This window comes from Nicotiana tabacum, chromosome 17 (genome assembly GCF_000715075.1).
Source record: "Nicotiana tabacum cultivar K326 chromosome 17, ASM71507v2, whole genome shotgun sequence".
In the NCBI taxonomy this organism is placed as follows: domain Eukaryota; kingdom Viridiplantae; phylum Streptophyta; class Magnoliopsida; order Solanales; family Solanaceae; genus Nicotiana; species Nicotiana tabacum.
In genome coordinates, this window is record NC_134096.1 from 44073205 (window position 1) to 44094932 (window position 21728).

Consider the following 21728-nt stretch of genomic DNA (forward strand, 5'->3'; position numbering starts at 1 on the left):
AAAGAAAGAAATATCTCATACATCCTACTGCTTGATTTTGGTCACCGGCCATTGGCTTTTGTTTATAAGATAAGTAAACGGGAAGTTTATGCAGGATTTATATCTTTTGTCCATTTGACTATAACGACAAGAGTGTGTTGCTCTAGTGGTGAACACCCTCCATTTCCAACCAAGAAATTGTGAGTTCGAGTCACCCCAAGACCAAGGTGGAGAGTTCTTCTCGGGAGGAAGCCGAGGGTCTATCGGAAACAGCATCTCTACCCTAGGGCAGGGGTAAGGTGGACTCCACTAGTAGGATTATACTGGGTTGTTGTTGTTGTTTGTTGTCCATTTGACTATAACAAAGAATTTTTATAATTGAAAAAAAATGCTTCAATTGGTTAATTGGCTTGCATATGTTACTTATATGTCAATGTACCACAAATTTAAAAGTGGATAGCAAACAAGAGCAGAAAATTATGTAGAGATCTATCTTTCGTTCAAGTGTGTATTTTTTGTGTCATTGTAGAACTAGAAACGCCCGTATATATATGGCCCAATTACATTAAAAGTTACAAGATATTAATAGGATGTAATAAATACATTCATGTATATTGGAAAAGGTACATAGAGGAGTTACCGGATACACAGGAAGTTCAATGAATTCATAATACTCCTCCTTGGATATCCATTTAAAGATAATATCTCGTTAAAGTCTTACTAGGAAAAATTCAATAGAAAAAAGCCTAGTGAAGGAAAAGAATACACATATCTTCTAATATGCGGTGAGAGCTGCCTCATTAAATACCTTAAAAGAAAAAATAAATTAGACAAAACCCTGGTTAAGGGAAAAAGAGCACAACTCGTATTTTTCTCCCCCGATAAAAACTTCACTTGATATCTCGGAGACGATACATTCCAATCTTGTATCTCAGCTTCTCAAATATTAATGTTGGCAATGCCTGATCTGCCAAATTATCACTTGAACAAAAATGTTAGACATTTATCTCACCATTTCGTTGAAGATCACGCGTGAAAAAAGAACTTTGATAAAATGTGCTTTGTTATGTCTCCTTTGGTGCATCCTCTTTTTAGTTGAGATATGCAAGTATCATTAACTTCATATAATATTATTTGAATCTTTCCACACAGTTGTTGAATATATTGAGTCATTGATCTCAACCATACACATTCCGGCTTCCTTCATGAACGGTTGTTATCTCTTTATGTGGGTCAGAAAAGTATCCTTCTTTAGGGATTCATCTTTGTGTATTATGGTGGAGAAATTAAAACATAACTGCACATCCAAATATTTCTAGATGAGAAACATTTGATTCCTGACCCAAAATTTTGAGTTTTATCCCCATACGCAATGACTTAGCTATTAATAGAGACATTTAATTTATGCTAAACCAACTTGAATATAGACCAATATTATCGACATAATTTTTGATTGTATAATCTATTGTACAGGGATTTTGACCTCAATTTAACTAGTCTCTAATAACTAATTTACTTTGAGAACAAGCAACACAAAAGAAATCCTTATATTGAAGAATCTTTTGGTTCTTCAACATATACCCATGTGAATTTTTAATTACATTTGACATCATATTAGATCCGGATTTGACGATCCAGCTGGTCGTCTTATGTATTGTAGCCCCGTTCCCCTATTTATTGCTTATTCTATATTCACTTATGGTTACGTGACTTGCCGGGGTGGGTGGTTTGGTTCCGGGGATGTTTCAGAGTGAATTGGGATACTTAGTCCTAAGGTTGGGAGCTTAAGTTGAAAGAGTTGATCGGATGTTGATTTATATGTAGACGACTCCGAAATAGAATTTTGATGGTTCCGATAGCTTCATATGGTGATTTTGGACTTAGGCGTATGTCCGAAAATGGATTTGGAGGGCCGTAGGTCGATTTGGTGCATTTTGGCGAAGGTTGAAAAGTTGAAGATTTGGAAGGTTGATCGAGAGTTGACTTTGTAGATATCGGGTTCGAATTTTAGTTCCGGATGTGTCATTTATGACTTGTGTGCAAAATTTGAGGTCAATCGGAGTTGGTTTGATATAGTTCGGCATTGGTTTTAGAAGTTGGAAGTGCATTAGTTCAATAGGATTGAATCGATTGTGAGGATAACATTTAGGGAAGAAGGGAAATCCATTAGCGTAAAATATGTCGCCCAATATCCTCCACCAGTTACTAATAAACTCGTCATGTAAAAGAAGAGTTATGCATAAGTTTGTAAAAGAAAATTGACGGCAAAGTGGGAATACATGGGATGTTGAGAAGCACGTTCTGGCTACATTCCCAGTGTAGAGAACTAGGGTGTATGTAATTAAAAAGGACAAAAGTAGACTAATGATATTTATCAAAACCTGGGAATTTCTTCGACCTTTAGAAAGATGACTTGTAAGTTCTGATTGATATTGACCGTAAATCATTCAACTACGGATTCCTTGCTCAAAGGTGGCTACAACTTTAGCTCGAAAACACAAAAAGCAATTAACACACTTCTTTTAAAAAACAATTTTCAATAGCGATTAAGCGTTCCCAAAGGGACAATTCAGTGGTCACAAGACTACCACAGCTTGGATCGCAGTGTCACAAGTTCAAGGAATGTTTTTTGCTAAATATGTGAAGAACCCAGTGAAGATCATTTATGAACTAAAAATATAGGAGAAAAGATCTTACTTTTACACGCCAACGGTGTTTCTCCACCTTCTAAGATACTCGGCACAAAAAATATATCTTAGAATCTGTTTTTGATATGGCATTAGATTTTTTGAACAAAGCTAAGAACTGCTTCTATTTTTTTGCGTTGTCAATATGCCTAAGCTTCGGACCTTTGCTACCTTCATGAGTTTGATATGTAGATGTTTCGACCAATTTGCCAATAGCATTGACAAAGCTAGAGGTAAAAACACATTCAAAATATCCTATGCGCTTATTTACAGTGACTGAGATATATGCACTATCAGAACTAAAGAATTTCCAAATCTCCAGAATTGCTAATCCTATGAACAATTGGCTATATGGTGATGGGTTCTTGAATTTTGACATATACACAGATATGAAGAAAGTATTCAGGGTTCATCAAATTGTTTACCACCCATGCAAAAGGAATCTCCATTTTTGGTTCAATTCCCTGAATGCGTATGAGCTTAATCACAGCACCATCTGACACAGAGCAGGAGACAATGCGCTCATTCAACATCTCTCCACTTTGTTCCATGCTGCTCTTTTTTGTTTCTTCAAGAGATAATCTCTGTCCAACCTCAACTTCTTCTCCAGAAACGTCATCTTTTGGCAGAAGTTTTTCCCCAAAAAGCTCGCGCAGAAGCTTCGTTATTGCATCACACAAGGTGAAGCATTTGCCTCCTGCAATCAAACCCATCAAGGAAAGGGAGCAAAACATTAATAATCACAACAATTTTAAGTGTGTAAATGCTGAAAGAGGTATCTCCCCTATGCTTTTGGCTCTTGTTTGCCCCATCAAATTGTGCAAAAGCCATTAATAACTACCTTCGACTCAACATAATCTCAACTGTTTAATCTACGCAAACTTTATTAGTACAGCTTGCTGAACATTAACACAAGAACCCATGGGACAGTTCTTCCCAAATGACATTGGTAGTCTTCATTCCAACGGATTCTTTGTCTCAAGTTCTTTATCCAAGGGACTTCACAAAAGCACCAAACACTTTAACTCTGTGAAGTCTTATTGCTCACAATCCATCCACATCCTAAGCTTGTCTAAAGTCCACCTAAAATTAAATTTGTGCCAGAAGAGAGCAAAAGATGTAGATTAATCACATCATCCATGGTATATTTAAGCAAACTGCTAGCCTCCTACCTGTCAACCTTTCACCTCATAGGAAAAGGAACACTAAAGTTAACCCTGCAATGCAGAATTTAATTACCAATCTTCTCAGTATGGTTTTGATGTTCATGAAGTTAACGTACGTTTGAGTTAGTGTGCATGCACAAATACAAAATGAAACTAAAAACAATTATAGCCAAATTTCTTACCATCTCCATGAATCTCAACAGGTCTGTTTATGTAGGAGATTTTGTCCCAACTTTCAACCGCAGGTGCATCTTGCAAGTCATCAAAATCCTCATTGATAGTCCTAACATACAGTCGAACCGGTATTCTACCTGAATACAACAAAACAGAAGATAATTTGTATGGAAGTAACAAGTTTAAAAGTTTAAGAAGGAGCATATCTGTTAGTTCATCTCCCAAAAAGAAAAGCAGCAAGAATGCATGAATTAGAACTCCCTCCCCCCACCCCCCACACCCAACAGAAAAGGAGATTATTACTGACATACTGATGCATAGTGTGGGGATGTCAAAATGAAGAGCATTGAACATAACATCTTGTACACATGGTAGGCATGTCAAGATTGAGGGAAGCAAATTGTGTTTCCAGAACACAGAACAGTAATCACATTTTGAAAGCTTTGCAAAAAGTATCACCTGCTAAAACACAATTATATGAATTTTTCTTTGTCTAAAAGCAGAGTGTTGGATTTTGCATTTGTTACTGCTGATATTTGATTTACCAGAATAATAAGTAGTTTAGTCGAAGGAGGAGTCTTTGTTTAAATTTAAATTTAATAGGATAAGTTAGTTGAGATAGTTTAAGTTTTTGAATTTGAATATTTATTCTCCTGATTTTCTGCAGATTCTGTTTTTAAATTGGCTATTTAAAGCCTTGTTATGCTTAACAAAATTATTGAGACTTTTTCAATCAATACTTTTAATCTTTTTGTTGCCCCATCTTTTAAAAAACCAACACAGGAATTACTACACGTTTCAATGTATTCTACTTCTAGAATAAATTCAGAATCCATTCATTTGACAGGTCATGGGGTAAATGTGATAGACTTTAAAAGATATTACCAGTCCGTTACCTGTTGTAAAGGAAAGCAGGAGAGAGAAATCAATTAGCTCCATCCACATCTGATCAGTTTGGCCACGATTTTACTCAAGATGTGTATATCTATCATCTAAACATAGTATCCTAATTCAGATGACTTGCAGGTTTTAACTCATCAGTGTCAAATGGACTTCGGGTATATGAACAATCCATAAGGAGTACCATACACCCATGCGAAACCTATTGACGTGCACATAAAATAAAGGTCCATACTTATTCAAAACCTGCTTATTACCCTTCAGGGCCAAGTTTTTTCCACTTTCATTATAATGTGTATCACGTATCACAGAAAAGAGAATGAAGAACCATCATAGTTCATTCCCATTTCAGGACCACTTTCTTCATGCATATTATGTTCACTTTGTAACTTGTATATTGTATCCTCTGGATGCCCATTAACAAAAGTCTTAATCAAAAAAGATGTTCATTGAACCTCGTCAGTCTGATCTTACTTGACCCCCAATGTGATGAATACTAGAATTCTTAAAAATAAGAATAAAAACCAAAAGTTGATCAGGAAAGGCAACATCTAGTGAACAATTTCTGCAAAATGGAAGATTCCCAAACAAAGGTTTATTCAACCACATTCCCTTTATGAGACAAAATTAGGTAGATCTTCCTTGTTCTTTTTTCCTTTTCTTTTGTTATAGGTAGAGAATCATTTTCCTTCTTGCTCTTAAATTATAGTTAAAAGGACAATGGTGGGTTTTGGTCTATAAGATAGCTTCCCAAAGAAGACTTGACAACCGATTTCCTCAGTGTTTGAGAAGGAAATCCTAGGGTAAACTTCCATTCCTGGCTGTTGACCAGTCCTTCCATCTTTACCAATAAACTACTGAAGCCCACTCCAATAAAAAAGCAGAGCAAGAATTAGTGTCTTGATGCCTCCTAATGAAACTTCCTCATAAAAAACAAGTTAATTAAGCCTATAAAGGGCTCAATCTCCTACCCACAACAGCACACGCAAGTTGCTTCAGCGAGCTCACCAGTGCCGCACAAAGAAAACATGTCATGGACAAATAATCACATTTCACCACTTTAACCAGAAATTGAAACAAATAATTTCTCTGGCACAGTTCACCTAATTGATAAGAAAATTATGGAAAAGGATGATTAAATTACAAGCCACAACAGTTGGTATTAAACTAACAATTACATTGTTTTATCTTGGACTAAAAGACCAAGTCATGAACTAAGATTTTTTGATAAGTAGGTAACTAAGATTTGAAAGTGCCTTGACATGTGAAGCGATTTAAACAGCTGAACTCTTATCATGAAGGGAAAATGAAATTTTGAAACACGAATAAAGCGACTTCCCTCCACTATGCACTAGGGCAAGCTCCTCTAACATGTCCTGGTGCTAAGTTAATCTCTCCCACTAGCTAGAGCCCTCAAATTAGAACTTCATCATTGCCAAGCTATGGAGCAACATTTATTACTCAGCAGTTCAACTTAGCTACCTCCAATTACATCCAATCAAAAGAAATTAGAACAGAAGTTTTTGACTAACTTATTAAAAGGAAGGGGAGCGAGAGAGATTTTGTGTGTGTGCCAACTGAACTTCCACAGTGTTAACATATTCTGTAGGCTAGACTGGCTACATACACGTGTAACTCACCTGTTTTAGCTGGTCCTGTTCCATCTGCATTTTGAGTGCTTTCCGGTGATTTAGGAGAGGAAGAGCTAAGTTGTATTGAAAAATCATCCACCACTAGGCCAAGTTTAAGCTTAGACGAGATTCGGAGATAAGCTTCTAAATTACCTGATAGATCGAACACAGTACAGTGAGTGATCTAAACATAGATACAATAAGATTGCCTAGAAAGATGAAACCCTTCATGAAACAGCCCCCTAGCACTGTATGTGTATGGCACTGGTGAAAATGACAATAACCACGTGAGAAATGAACGAAGAAGCCCGTATTATAAACCCTGCAATTAAGATGCATACCATCCATAATGGAGCGCCAGAGTTCTAATTGATCAGGTTGGGACATATTCATTACATTCTTGCAGTTCCCATTGATTACGTATGCTGCCTGCAGATCAGCCAATAGAAATATATCAGAAAGTAAACAACAAGTCCAATATAGCGAGACCTCATTTCTAAAGCCAAACCCCACCACCAATCCCCTGTCAACCCCTACCATGCCCCCCCCCCCCCCGGCTCGGACTCACATCTCTGACCACCAACATAGTCAGCTGTTCCCGGAGAATTTGCATATTATAAACCAGAAGATGCATTTGGAATGAACTTATTGTTAACTTCATACGTAATTTAGCTTCCTTAAAGGCTTAAACATGATAAAAAATATACAATTAACTGTATGTAAATTAAGCTAACTTCATAGACTCACTAGCAATTAGATACGTCTAACACCAAAATGGCGCAGCACCAGTATGACACCAAAGAATGAGGCAGGATCATACTTTTACAAGCCACATTGTCACTTGTAACATACAAGAAAGGAAGTTAACAGTGCAGAAGCAAACAAAAGAAACTATACCTAACCTCTTTTAATGAATTGATAAAACTCCACTTTGCACTATCTTCGCCTTCACAAGGTGTTAAAATATTTCCAGGATATCCTCTAAAATGTACCTGCAGAGAGAGTGCATGAAGGTGTCTCCATTAAAGTGAGATGCATTGATGATAATATAGTAACTTGTTTTATTAAGCAATGCATGATAAAACAATATAAAAATTTAAGTTCCAAGTAAGCAAGGTAGTTCGACCTCTATAGTCAAAACTCAAAACAATACCGATGATATTTTGGCCACCTTATGCTTTGATACACTCACAGAACCAATTATAAATATCATTTCTTGCATTAAAGTAATCGTTCAAATGATATTTCTTTCATAGATAAATTTAATGAAATATCATGGATCCTACTTCATTCCATGTTCCATATGTATATTTGTAACACCTAAAGCTAATACTTGTTGAAATGAAATCCAATGATTAATTATGAAACAGAAAACTAGATGTAAGTTCCACAGTCTAGATATTGCTTTCACATATCTAATTCATTGTAATTTGATGTTGTTACCTTTCAAGAATGTTGAATATGTTGGTTTCCACTTTAATGTCAATTTTTGAATTAGACAGGTCAAAATATACTAAAACCATAAGATAAACAGAACCTATTTTTTAGAATGCTTACTAGAAATTATCTTATCTAATTTTATTTTTTTTATAATGGTAACAAAAAATTATCTTAGCTAAATTGATGCTAGTAAATTATTAAGTACTAAAGAGTAACTCAATCAATCAAACAACTGCACCTCAATTTCGAACTACTTGGCTTGGCTATATGACCTACTTACATTCATTCTGTAAAACCCGGCCCATTTTGCTCCAATACTATCAAATAATTTGTCTATTAAGGCACATTAGGGTTCTCTAACGTTAGAGGAATTCTCGGTCTCACGCTTTCCCTATATTGACACACAAATTTCTAACCAGAGTCCCAGACTAAACGACTCCTGACAAATATCAGACCTAATGAATGTGTAACAACAGCTAAGTCTTAATTCCCACTATTTGGTATCATCTATATGAATCCTTTGCTTTTATTATGAATATTATTAACTAAATCCGCATTGATTTCAAGCAACTTTAGATTTTGAAACAAATCTCTACACGATTTTAATCTAGATTGCCCCATTAACATCTTCAACCACCCAATATGACACTAATGGACCAGATAATTTGGAGGTTTACGTAGGACATGACCAAACTATAGAAATATATTGCCTAATTTATCATCTTGAATTTGATTTAGACTTTTATGTTTTAGATTCATGTCATCAACAAGCATGACAAGGAAAACTGAGACCAGTTGCACATCACTTTCCAGTGTATGCAACCTGTACAACTACACAACCTTAATCCACAGACCACACATTAATGAATTGAACAAACAAATTAATAATCAAATGAATGTACTATAAGGGAAACTTAGGGTCAACTGGTATAGAGGGAAAGGTATATAAAGTAATTTAGTTTACTATAACTTAAAGTGAACTATATGTTTACCTTACTCCTTCCTTTCCTCCTATTATTCAAACCAATCTAAGTGTCATAATACGCACAAATTGTATTGAGCTACTGGGCTTATATGATCTACCAATTAAATCCAAGGAGTCATTGATCTAAATGGATCTGAAATCTTTGAGAATATAATATGGTGGAGAGAATATTCATGCCCAGCAATCTCTTATTCAGTAGTTATACATATTCCCATCCTTGCCATGCTTAGAACTATCTAAACATTAGAGTATTTTTGGCACAAAACCATGTGAGAGGAGAAAGGTGACGGTTTGCAATCTTAGCTTTGTAAGAGACAAAAAGGGTTTATCTTTCTTCAACCGATGAGCAAATAGCTTCAACCTCCGTTTTCTCGAAAGTAAAAAAGGAAGTAAAAGAAAATGTAGTAGCTTGCAAATTTAGTTCATTAAGACACTAAAATAGACTTCATATATTGGTACCAATCACTCTAATTCTTCCTCAATTTGGTGGAGAAGATGAGGCTTTGAAAAAGATAATGTCATGGGTGGAGAAGATGAGGCTTTGAAAAAGATAATGTCAAGGGTTGCATCCCTCCTCTTCCACTCATTATTTACTTCCTAAATCTTATAAAATCAAGTTAAGTTACCAATTTTCACTACCCTTCCCCTGGAAAGTCCAGCAAAGATGGTGTTACTTTCAGCTGATAGTTCCTCATAGCTTAAAGCAAAATACATCGACATACCGTCAGATTCCAAGGACGTTCAGGTTCTGCACAAAGAAGATCAAAGAGTACCCCAGTTGGTATATACCTGCATCAAGAATGCAAATATCCATAAGATCAAATTGTTAATCGCATAACAAAATTAATTTAAGGGCAGTCAAACACACATAAATACACTTAAATGAGGAAAATGAGAAAAGCTGACAAAAAAGTTTCCCAACTTGATATCACTCTCTCTAGATTCTTCAAATTTATTCAAGAAAACCTTCCAGAATGAATAAGTCAATTCAAGATCATCAACTGCTATACCATCCGAGATGCAGATAATGTCCTAAGGCTACCATCAACAGATATCAACAGAAAAAAGAGAAAGTGATACATGATTGATTCATATGGTGAAAACAAATGAGATAGCTGACTGGTATGATACGGGACCAAGAAAAGACAAGAACTAAATAATGGATGGTGAGATATGGAACCAAGAAAGCTGTAAGACAAGAACAAGATGAACTGAAACAAAGACTATAGTATATTTCTGGAGCATATGCTACTTGAATGAAAAAAACATCAGATACATGTTTAATATAGAACAAGGAAATCCACATCCGTTGAGAATAAAGTCATTAATGTCATCTATGTACCACAATTTGTCTCGAGCACAAGAATATACTTGAACAACACAGCAGTTCTACACCAAAATTATGCTAAAATATACTGATTGGCATGAGGGTATTGCGTACCATTTGAGAGGCAAGCCTTTGTACTCAAACCATACGGTATCTACACCAGGAGGAAGTGAATTACTGAAGAAAGGTTTTATTTTTGTTCCTAAAAGAGGCAAGTAACCTATTCGAGGAGCTAAAATCTGCAATATAAAACACCATCAAATACATAAATTAGCTAGTGTAGATTAAATATAAATACACACAAGCACACACATTCAAGCTTCTGCATTGGGGTAATATGCTTTCATTTATGTGTCTGTAATAGCCACGAGGCAGCAGTATTTTAAGTAGCTGCAGAGGATCACTGATTTCACAGTCACTTGTCCAGGATTAGGTTTGACATGGATGATAAGATTCGACTCATGAAAAAACAGATTGAGAGTACTGTCAACTGGAAGTAAGAGAGCAAATACTATCCAAACCAAGCTGTGCTCAATTCTCAAAAAGCAGCTATATTTTTGTTTGGGATCTTTAGGAGAAAATATTTCTATTTTAACGCAGAATCACATTGACTCTTTAAGCAATCATTCGAAACGGTTAAATTTTTCGTATTAACGTTCTTAAAGCCTCTCCTATAACCATATTACACATGTACATCACGAGTAGCAAAGAAAGAAAATCCACTTGCTTCCTAAAAACTGGGTTTTGCTATTACCCCAAAGACTAATGTAAACCACAAATCCCAGAACCTCAAAAAGGGCAGCCCGGTGCACTAAGCTCCCGCTATATGCTGAGTCCGGGGAAGGGTCGGACCACATTGAGTTTATGTACGCAGCTTTACCTTGCATTTCTCTTACATGTTTCCGCAGTTTGAACCCGTGACCCACAAGGCGAAAACTTTTACCATTGTGCTAAGGCTCCCCTTCACATTAGACAAAAATTATCAGCCCTCAACATTACTCTGCAGTGCCACAATTCACTAGTGAATTCAGCTTAAAACTTTCTTTCTTCTTCCCAACCAATCAACAGTGATTCCCGGCATGTCTTCAACCCTTGATACATAGGTTGGAGGTGGTGGCGTGTTATCACCAAACCATCATTTCGTAAATTCAGCTTTAAACTTTCTTTCCCCCTTCCAATGGTTCAACGGTGGTTCCCTACTTACACCAGCGTAACGCATGATCCAGCCTGAGCTGGACGCACTTTTTACCTCTAAACCAATCTTCGGCGATCAATTCAGACAAACTCTCACTCTCTCCACTCACTTGTCAATTCAGCTTAAAACTTTAGTAAATTTTCTTAGCATTGGCACATTCAGAAACTTACACTATTAATTCCAATTACAGATTCAAAAATTCGATTCATTAAAAACCAAACTCAGGCACAAGAAAATTTCGTGTAGTAATAAAATAGGGCAAAAATGGAAAAGGAGAGTACCAGAGCAGGGGGAGGAGAAGGGAGAGTAGTGACTTCGGATTCGTGAAGGTGAATCTGTAGTGGAATTGCTCCTTCCCATACGTATTTCTGTGCTTCAGTTCCTCCTGCTCCTTTACTTCCCATTATTCTCTTCTCTTCTCTACAAAGAGTCGAAGAATTTTCGCTTTCTTCTTTCTTTTTTATTCAAATCGCAGCAATCGATCACCGATGCCGTGAAGTCATGGTGAAGCGGAGATTTAATAATTGGAATTGGTGTGGTGCCACTAATTTTATAATTTTGTGTGTAAAACTTGAAGTTACACGCATATTGAATTGAGGCCCATTCAGGTGCAGGCTGAACCAGATGGCAACTTGGGCAAAGTGCACAAATAGCCGTTTTAAGTGATGATGTACACAAATAGCCCTTGTTCCCGCTTGCCCGTGTGCAGAAATTTAAGTTTAACAAGTATTGCTTCTCGTTTGTTTCATGTGCAAAACTTTTAACTTTTTATCTTAGGAGTTCTGTTCATGGAATAAATGGGGTTAAAAAATAAAAATCGCCCCAAAATGTATCATATTTTGTAGATTGGCAAAGAGCCAAATATACGGCTACTTTCGAAAATTGTCTAAAAATACCTCTCGTTATACTACTGGATTATTTAAACCCCTGCAGTCATACTTTGGGTTCAAATATACCCCTCATTTAGACGGAGGACACGTGTCATCATCTTGTTGGTCAATTCTAAATATCTCCTAATTAATTAAAAAGACTCATTACGCACCCCCGAAAAATAATTTTTTAAAGCAATTTTTTTTTTATAAAAAGTGGAAAAAACTGAACAAAATTTTACTAAAAACTGAAAAAAACGAAAAAAAAAAAAATTTAGTTTTTACAAAAAAAAAACTGCTTTAGAAAAAACTGAAAAATATTTTCTAAAATAATAGTTTTGTAAAAACTAGAAACAAAAAAGCTAAAAATCAATTTTCTAAAGCAATATTTTTTGTAAAAACTGGAAAAACTGAAATAATTTTTACCAAACTGAAAAAAAACGAAAATATTTTTTTTCCAGTTTTTACAAAAAAAAACTGCTTTAAAACAATATTTTTGAAAAACTGAAAAAAAACTAAAAAGCAATTTTCTAAAGTAATGTTTTTGTAAAAACTGAAAAAACAAATATTTTCTTTTTTTTCAGTTTTTAGTTAAAAATATTTCAGTTTTTTCCAATTTTTAATTGCTTTAGAAAATTATTTTTCAGTTTTGTTTTCCAATTTTTATAAAAATATTGTTTTAGAAAATATTTTTTCAGCTTTTTTAAAGCAGTTTTTTTGTAAAAACTGGAAAAAAAAATCTATTTTCGTTTTTTTTTCAGTTTTTAGTAAAAATTAATTTAGTTTTTTTCAGTTTTTACCAAAAAAATATTATTTTTGGGGTAAGTGTAATGGGTCTTTTTAATTAATTAGGAGATATTTAGAATTGACCAACAGGATGATGACACATGTCCCTCCGTTTAAATGGGGTTATATTTGAACTCAAAGTATGACTGTAGGAGTATAGATAACTCAATAGTATAACGAGGGGTATTCTTAAACCATTTTCGAAAGTAGAAGTGTATATTTGACCCTTTGCCGTTTGTAGATTTTAGGACGCTATTTAAAATACAATCAAAACTTACAAAGTATTTATAATTTAGCTATCTCAAAAAGTTTCAATTGAACTATCAAAATCAACTTCAAACATGAGGTTTGAAGTTTTAGTGCCACCTTCCTGCGGAATTTAGTCTCTCAGCTCTAGTAATTCAAAACTTCAAGTGAAAGTTTAAAAACTTCCATCCAAGAAGTTTTGAACCATTATTCTTGAACTTTACACTTGTGATCTGAATTAAGAAGCAGTTTAAAATCTGTACTATATGGCTAAATTTTAAATATATTATAAAAATTGATTATATTTAAATAACATATCTAAAAGCGGCTACTTGATGCTATTTCTACAACGGAAAGATATCTAATAAATTAATTATGATTTACTCTATCCGTTTCAATTTAGATGAGATAGTTTGACTCGGCACGAAGTTTAAGATAAAAAAAGAAACTTTTAAAACTTGTGGTCTTAAAAGCTTAAGGTGTAAGAGCATTTGTGGGGCCATGATATTTTTATGGTTATAAAAGTTTTTCATTAAGGGTAAAATAGGTAAAATAAAGAGTTTAAAGTTGAATTATTTCCAAATTTAGAAATGTGTCATTTATTTTGGAACGGACTAAAAAGGAAAGTATCTCATCTAATTTAAAACGGATGGAGTACTAACTTATATCCATATAGAGACATAGTAATGAAAAAGCTAACTTATTTTTCTTATTTTTTTAATTCCTAATCCTACTTATTCGTGATAATAGTATATAATTATTTTTTAAATGACATGATAGTTAAATAAACTTTTACACTATTGTTTACTCGTAAAACGGTACAGTTAAATTTATACGTGGTTTCTAGATAAGTGAACTAATTTGATCCTGAAATAATATAATAATCGAAGAAATACGCAGTATTTAGCCTTGGAATGTAGATGAAATAGCAAAGATAGTGATTCCGTGAACACGGTTTCCGAACACAGCAATGATGGGATCAAAAAGTCAGAGAGTGAACTTGTATAAAGTTTTGTATAAAATATAATATATATTCTTGCCAGAATTTTTGTGTCTTTTACAATGGTAACTGAGCTCAATTTTGGACTAAAGGTATATTTTCAAGTGCAGAGGCGGACCTATGTCTTATGTTGAGGGCCGGTCACCGGACCCCGTAAATTTGGGCAGAAATCTTGTATATGTGTATGTATATACCTTGAAATTGGTTAATATAAATCACTTGATACCCTTAAAGCTAAAAGCCATTAGAGGGCACTGATTGAACAGAATATTATGTCCTTGTCGCATTAAATTCCAGGGTCCGCTTCTGTCTACTGGTAAAGCTGTCATTCATACATTTCTTAAATTTTGTAGGTCGTTGCTCATATGACGCCTGACCTTCCAAATGTTGGTGTTGAGAGAGTTCTAAGGAATTCTTTGAAAGTCCATCATTGAGGGCAGATGGACTTAAAATTTATCCAACCCTTGTTATTCGTGGCACAGAGCAGCTTGTAGACATTGTTGCAAGGATTCTTTCAATGGTGCCATCTTGTTTACAGGGTTCAACGTCATATCCCTATGCCTCTGGTGACTTCTGGAGTTGAGAAAGGTAATCTCCTAGAATTGGCTTAATTAGCTCGAATGGATGATCTTGGCTTGAAATGCCGAGATGTACGAACACGGGAAGCTGGGATCCAGGTAATATAATTTTTATACTTATCCACTTTCTTGCATTTCATCCAGTGTGGTCTCAAAATTCAAATCTTTTGATCGACATAACATATTAGGACATCCATCACAAGATAAGGTCAGTAAGATAATGTTGAGTTCTATTTCCTTCAAGTCGCAACTACCTTCTCTAATGACATTTTAGATAATAACATACAACGGTAATCACACAACTTGAGAGGCAAATCTAGGATTTGAAATTTATGAGCTCGAGTTCGAACTCTATAATAGTCCGTTTGAGTTACTGGGTTCGAAATCTATTATATGTACTAATATAGTGAATCTTTTAATACATGTACAAGGTCAGAGCTAAAGCTATTGGGTTCGGATGAACCCATATCTATTACACCACATCCGCCACTGCACAGCTTTGCACTCTTAATATAAATATGGCAATCGCTTGCCCAACATGAACAAGCACAAAAGTGCCCTAACATTGCCACCCAATTTCAGCCAATCCTAAGCTCAGCAACAGATACAATTCTAGTAGACTTCTATGATTTAAACTGCTTGCCTTGAAAGGTCTGACCAAAATTCCAGTTCTTGGGAGCAACATTGTAAGATGTCAATGTGACTCCATCACTACTAGTAATCTCAAAAGAAAGTGGCTGATTCTTCAGATCAGCATTGATGTGCCAGTTTTGGCCCCAATTCCTACCCATAGAAAGCCATCCTGTTCTGGAACCCTTAATTTTTGCTGCCACTATATCACCTGCGCCTGCAACATTACTGACTAGAACTGACAAGAATATTCCAGCACCATCGAGAGTGAACCGAACTCCTCCTTCCTTTCTGCACTTTATTCTGTTGGAAATTATGAAGAAAACAGTCATATATCCATAAACTGACAGTTCAAAACAGAAAGAACTAAAGTACTACCACAAAATTGCACTTCCCAAAAATAAGGAAAATATTCAAAAAACTGGCACATATATGGCGTCTTGTTGGGATCTAAATCTAAGGAAGAACTGTCACGAGACTAGAAGTGGATGAACACCAAGAGAAGAGACACTTGAAGGTGGATAGCTCATACAAGTGGTAAATTCAGTGTTAGATCTTTCTATACGGTGTAATTAGAAGGAGAACAGAAGAATTGCTAATGTTGGTGGCTTCCTATGACATCCAGAAAATATTGAGAAATTTGGGGGTCCTGGTGTTTTATTCTAGCAGCAGACAACTTGAAGAGAAGGAAGATTCTTACCACTTGGTACTTAATATGCGAAGTGGCAGGTGAACAGGTTGATTATCTGTGGGCGCTGGTATTTTATTTAGCAGCTGACAACTTGAACAAAAAAGAAGATTCACACCAGCTGGTACCTTATATGCGAGAAGGCAGGTTAGCAGGTCGATTGTCAGCTGGTGCACCGTAAGATAGCGACATAGCTGCTCTCTGTGCTGCTCAATTTTTTATGAGCTGCGTAATACTAAGACTGCAAATGACCTGTTGTGGAGCTAGAAGATAGAGGTAAGAGTTGTTGAGGATAAGGCATTTGCAGTCCATTTAAATGCCCTAATGTGGACTATATGGAGAGTTAGAAACCAGTGCCTCTTAACATGTGGGGAACCCCCTAATCCAGTTTTAAATATTTTATTATTTATTTTTCTACTTTTGGAGCTCGAAGTGTATACCAACTTGTATTGATGATTAGACAGGTCACGAGTTTTACCACAGTAATACTTTTTAACATGAATGAGTCCTCTTATGCATGGGGGTTTCCCTTTTTTTCTTTTCCCTTTTAGGCTATAAGGTTGTAGAAATGTACTAGATAATGTTAGTTGCTAAAGAATGCAAATGCAAGAATTCTCATCATAAAATTCTTACCACAAACATATAATGCAGATGGCATATGCAGTGCTGAAATTCTATAAAATGTTAATACTCAGTCACTTATGAACCTAAACCTATCAAGTTAGCTTTCCTGATCAAACATTCCTGAAGACCTTTTATGTGTGAGTGTGAGATGTGTGAATGTGTAGCATACAGCTTTCCAGATATCCTGAGAGGTTACAAATTTCCACCTCATTAGGGGCGGAATCAAATTGACATTTCGATGTGATATTACTCTTTCAACACGAGAATGCTCCAGACATTATGGAAGTTCTTCATAATACCCGATGAAACCAAGCCTATCCTACATGACTTGGGGGTGCGTGTGGGAAACGCACCAGATTAGGCCAATTAACACGGATGCATTGACTACAAGAGTAAAGTTACATAGATCAAGTTACTAACTTTCTGTTCCGATTCAATGACTTCTTAATTTAATTTTTTTTGTGTGTGTGAGATGTGTAGCATATATTTGTTAGTTGTATCTCATTCATACCCGTACTCTTATCCATATGCCCAAATCCAAAGATTTAGGTGATGAAGAATCTGACTTCTAAATTTGGACTCATATCGGATTCCTGTATCTGCATACATGTAATATAGATTTCTCCAAATCTGCGTTATCACAATCCATGACCATATGTACTCTGACGTTAGAAGCTACACTTTATAAAAGTAAGTCCATTTATAAAGGTGCAGAAGGAAGTGTTCGTATTATGGGCCAAGTCACTAGACATCATAGAGTAATCTGCTGATTGAAACCCTCAGGCCTCAAGCTTTCCTCCAAAACACACAGATACAACAGTGCAATAAAGCTGTTTCTTGTAGAAAGGAAACGGCTGATTCAACTAGTTAACTATCCTTGTCAACGTAGTACTAGCTAATTATGATATGCAGGTAATCTATAAACAGTTTACTCTTCCCAATTCCCACCCAACATTCCACTTTTCCGATATCTAATTTGGTTTCTACCTCTTAAAGGGTCCGTTGGATTATCCTGACATGCCATAAAGATCATCCGCAACGGATTCTCAAATTGCTTCTGCTCCCTGGCAATTATTTGACTACAAATTTCATCCAAACCTTCCCCAATCTCTTCAAGAGTATAGTCGCTCAAATCCAGCCCTTGAAGTCATGACCATGCATGAATATTTTATCTTTGTATAATTTGCTCACAGAACAACTGCGAAGGTAAGACAATAGCAAAATGCTAAAATGTAGCTTTTCTGTGCTGGTGAAAACCTATGCTGCTGTATTTTTTGCTAATGCCCGTCACTGCGTCTGAGCTTTAAGTTCTTTCTTACAAGGAACTAGGAAGATTTTACTGATAGATTTTTTCCACAGGCAGTGGTATATAAATATAAATGGATATTCAAACTAACTCACAGAGACATATAATGCATATCCTTCAGCAAATTGATCATACCTCTATATTGAAATGCAGTACAGCTTTGGCCACAAATACATAAAACTGCAGAAATAGTTCATGCTACTTGTACATTCTAGGCATGCTTTGGATTGTGTAGAATATCTAATATTTGGTATCGGCGCAATCATTTATCTCTGCGTTGATGTAATCATTGTTTGCGAAGTTTTACCGTAGATCTTGGGGAAAAGGTATAAAAACACCCCTCTCGAATTATCAGTTACACACTTATACTTTGCAACTTTCCTATGATCCCCGGGGCTTTTTTGAAGGGAAATAATCACCACTCTAAACTTGACAACATAATCCTTGGCAGACGTTGTATATGCTCGCCACCATGTGTATATTTCTTAATTTTTAAGTTGTTTCTTCTTTTTCTTTTTCTTTTTTTTCTTCTTTTTATTCTTATTTTGCTACATTTTCTTTCTTTTTATTTTTATTTTTCGTTCCTTTCTTCTTATTCAATTTTTCCAACCTTAGTCACCGGCAAATAATAGTCCACGGGTGCATGCAAACTTGCTCGAACTATGAAGAAAAAATGAATGAAGGCGAATTACTCTAGGTGCATGTACCTGCGATATTGAATGGGCATATTGGAAGCTTTCCAAATAGCAATTTTCTCAAAGGCTTCAATGGGCAACACAAAATGTGCATTAGGAGGGTTACAATGACCCCCACCATCTGGTTCAAACCCATAATTGGGAGCACAAAAATTCGTCGCCGTCACAATAATTGATGTACCGGGAATGCACCACCGCAGGTCCTCCACGCACCTGACTTGAAAGCACGCGCCGCAGATCTGACCCCTGTCAAACAACACAGTGCTAAGACCAGCTGTGGATTTGCCGTAACCGTTTCTCTCCAAATCCCCGTATCCGCACGCGCCACCCACAACATCACGTGGGTCCGCGGCGGCGTAGTAGGTGGCCCGTGCTGGTCGCCACTCTGTGGTGGTGGAAGATGGAGACCAGTTATAGTGGGAATGGGCGAACGACCTCGTTGAACAGAGTGTGAATGCTACTAGGAATAGTAGCACTAGCATATCTGAGAGAGTGAGAATTGAACGAGTATTTGCTCAAATTGCTAAAATGGAGGTGGATGATTTTAATATAATTGGGATTCTGGAAATAATCAATAATGTGAACATGGTAAAGCTAGATTATTTTTGTTGAAGTTAATAGGAGTAGCATTATTAGTGGAGTTTTGGAGTAGAATGAAACACAGTGGGGTCATTGGCTCCTTTTTTGAACTTTTGAAAGTTAGGCGTTTTTCAATTCTCAGCTTGGCGTCTTGGACTATGCTAGAATTTTAAGCTTTTCTATGTTTTATTTAGCCATCTCAATTCCGGTGTACCCAAAAGCCCGATGTTTTAGACTCCTTCTAATTCTCTCGTCCTTCCTCATGAAAAGCAAATCCGATAATCTATATGTTCATCCGGGGCCTAGCCCTCTTTCTCCGCTCGAGTCTAAGACGTCTCTTCTTTTCCACATCCTCATTCCTCCTTCGTTACCATAATACCGAACATAAATAAGTTTGACACAAAATCATCATTTTTATAATGAACTATATAACACATTACCTAAAATCATAACTATCTGATATTTTAATATCAACTATTAATAACACAATTACTAGCCACTAAATTGCAATAATATTACAAGATTCATAAGTCCAAAAGAAAATGATAGTAATTAGTTGGTGGTTAGTTGAGTCATAATAAATGATAGGATTGTTTTTATAACATACAAAAATTTGAGATAATTTTTAAAATTGTTAAAAAATGAAACATTGATATTTTGGGCTAAAAACATGTCTAGAGCTAGTTTTGGGATTTGAAAATTTTGTTTACAAAATCTGCCAAAACATGGATAAATTCTATAAACAAACATGTTTTGCCAAATATTTTTGAACCAAACGGGGTTTAATTCTCTCGTCCTTTCTCATGAAAGGCAAACCCGATAATCTCTTTGTTAACTTATTGTTTTTGGGCAGGCAGTGCTTATCAGACTGCTGGCATCACGAAATGCTTCACGCTTATATTCTTAGAAACAAAATCACGGCGATGTATTTAAGTGAACATATTGGATTTTTATAAACCATTACAAGTACAACTAACCTATATAAAAGAAAATAGGATTAGATTATTGGGCCTTTGGCTAGAAAACATGAGCATGACCCAACATATAAATGGTAATTGGTAATTTAAAAGTTGGTCAACATAGCTTTTAAACACTATAACCTTTACATTTGAACTAAAATATGAGATAGTCCATGCTACTTTTTTTCTTTTATGACATTACTAGTGTTTAACATCACTTCTTTTTTATATAATCATATTTTTCAATAGTCCATAGTTATTAGACGATTTAACTTCTTAACTATTATTCTACTATTTTTTCATTATCATCGATAAAATATATATAAGTTAAAATTTACATGTTAGAATCTGTATCCATCAGATACATGCATATTGGGACATAATTCTCTAAAAATTTAAAAAGTGAAAGTATCAAATTTATGTAAAAATAGAAGCATATCTTATCCCAATTACTATTATTTAAAGTGTGTTTGGATAAGCTTAAAAGAAGGTCAAACTCACTTATATCAATTAATTATAAGCAGCTGGAGCGTTTGGTAAAAAGAAGCTGCTTAAAAAAAAAGTTAAAAAATACTTTAAAAAGCCAAAAAACAACAAGTTGGTTGATCCCAACTTCTCCGATTTTGGCTTAAAAACCATTTTAGTTTGACCAATAAAATTACTTTTTGTCCAGTTTTCGTAATACCAAAATTACCCTCAGTCAAATAAAACCCTAAAACCTCGTATTTCTCCACTTTTCTGCACTTCTGAAGACAACAGTCATCTTCTTTCCTCTTCCTCTCTGCTTCATCTTCATTTTTCTGCATTTTTTCTCAAGCATTTCAGCATAAATCAATCCTCGTTGTAAGTTTTTGGTAAGGTGCATGATGATGTAAAAGGGCAATTCATCCTACAATTTCTCTAATCACTTTAACCTTTGATAAAGGCACTCATATAGCCTAGTCTTCTATGTATGGAGTAGTATTATTTTTGAGAAACAATAATATTTTATCTCCTCCTTTATATATTTAACCTTTTGATATTATGATATTTTGGTAAGTGTTCATGCCAAAATTCACTCTAAATCGGAAAATTAACTCAAAAACAAAGAGAAAGCTTTGGAAAAGAAAGAGCAAGATCCGTAAATTTTAAAAGAAAACATATGCAAAAAGAAGAAAAAACAGAACATAATAGCAAACCCTTTGAACTTTGTCAACAACGTTGCCACTAGCTAGCTGCTACTAGATTCTCTAAAAGAATTTGAGTTACTTAGGTTTTGAGGTTGGGCAACGTGAAAAATGGACG

At 35.3% G+C, this 21728-nt stretch overlaps 2 protein-coding genes across 3 annotated transcripts; both read right to left on the minus strand.

The window, feature by feature from the left end:
• Window positions 1–2861: 2861 nt before the first annotated feature.
• On the minus strand, window positions 2862–12022 carry LOC107810645 (autophagy protein 5). Of its 2 annotated transcripts, NM_001325860.1 has the most exon segments (8): window positions 3014–3363; window positions 4015–4143; window positions 6547–6690; window positions 6879–6966; window positions 7440–7529; window positions 9685–9751; window positions 10404–10528; window positions 11766–11888. In NM_001325860.1, coding segments are annotated over 8 exon segments (1116 nt in total).
• Window positions 12023–15270: 3248 nt separating this feature from the next.
• LOC107783684 (expansin-A13) lies at window positions 15271–19643 on the minus strand. Its single transcript, XM_016604699.2, has 2 exons — window positions 18919–19643; window positions 15271–15896 (listed from the first exon to the last, which is right to left on the minus strand). The coding sequence occupies exons 1-2, from the start codon at window positions 19386–19388 to the stop codon at window positions 15587–15589; spliced, it is 780 nt and encodes a 259-aa protein (XP_016460185.2). The 5' UTR covers window positions 19389–19643; the 3' UTR covers window positions 15271–15586.
• Between the last annotated feature and the right edge of the window lie 2085 nt (window positions 19644–21728).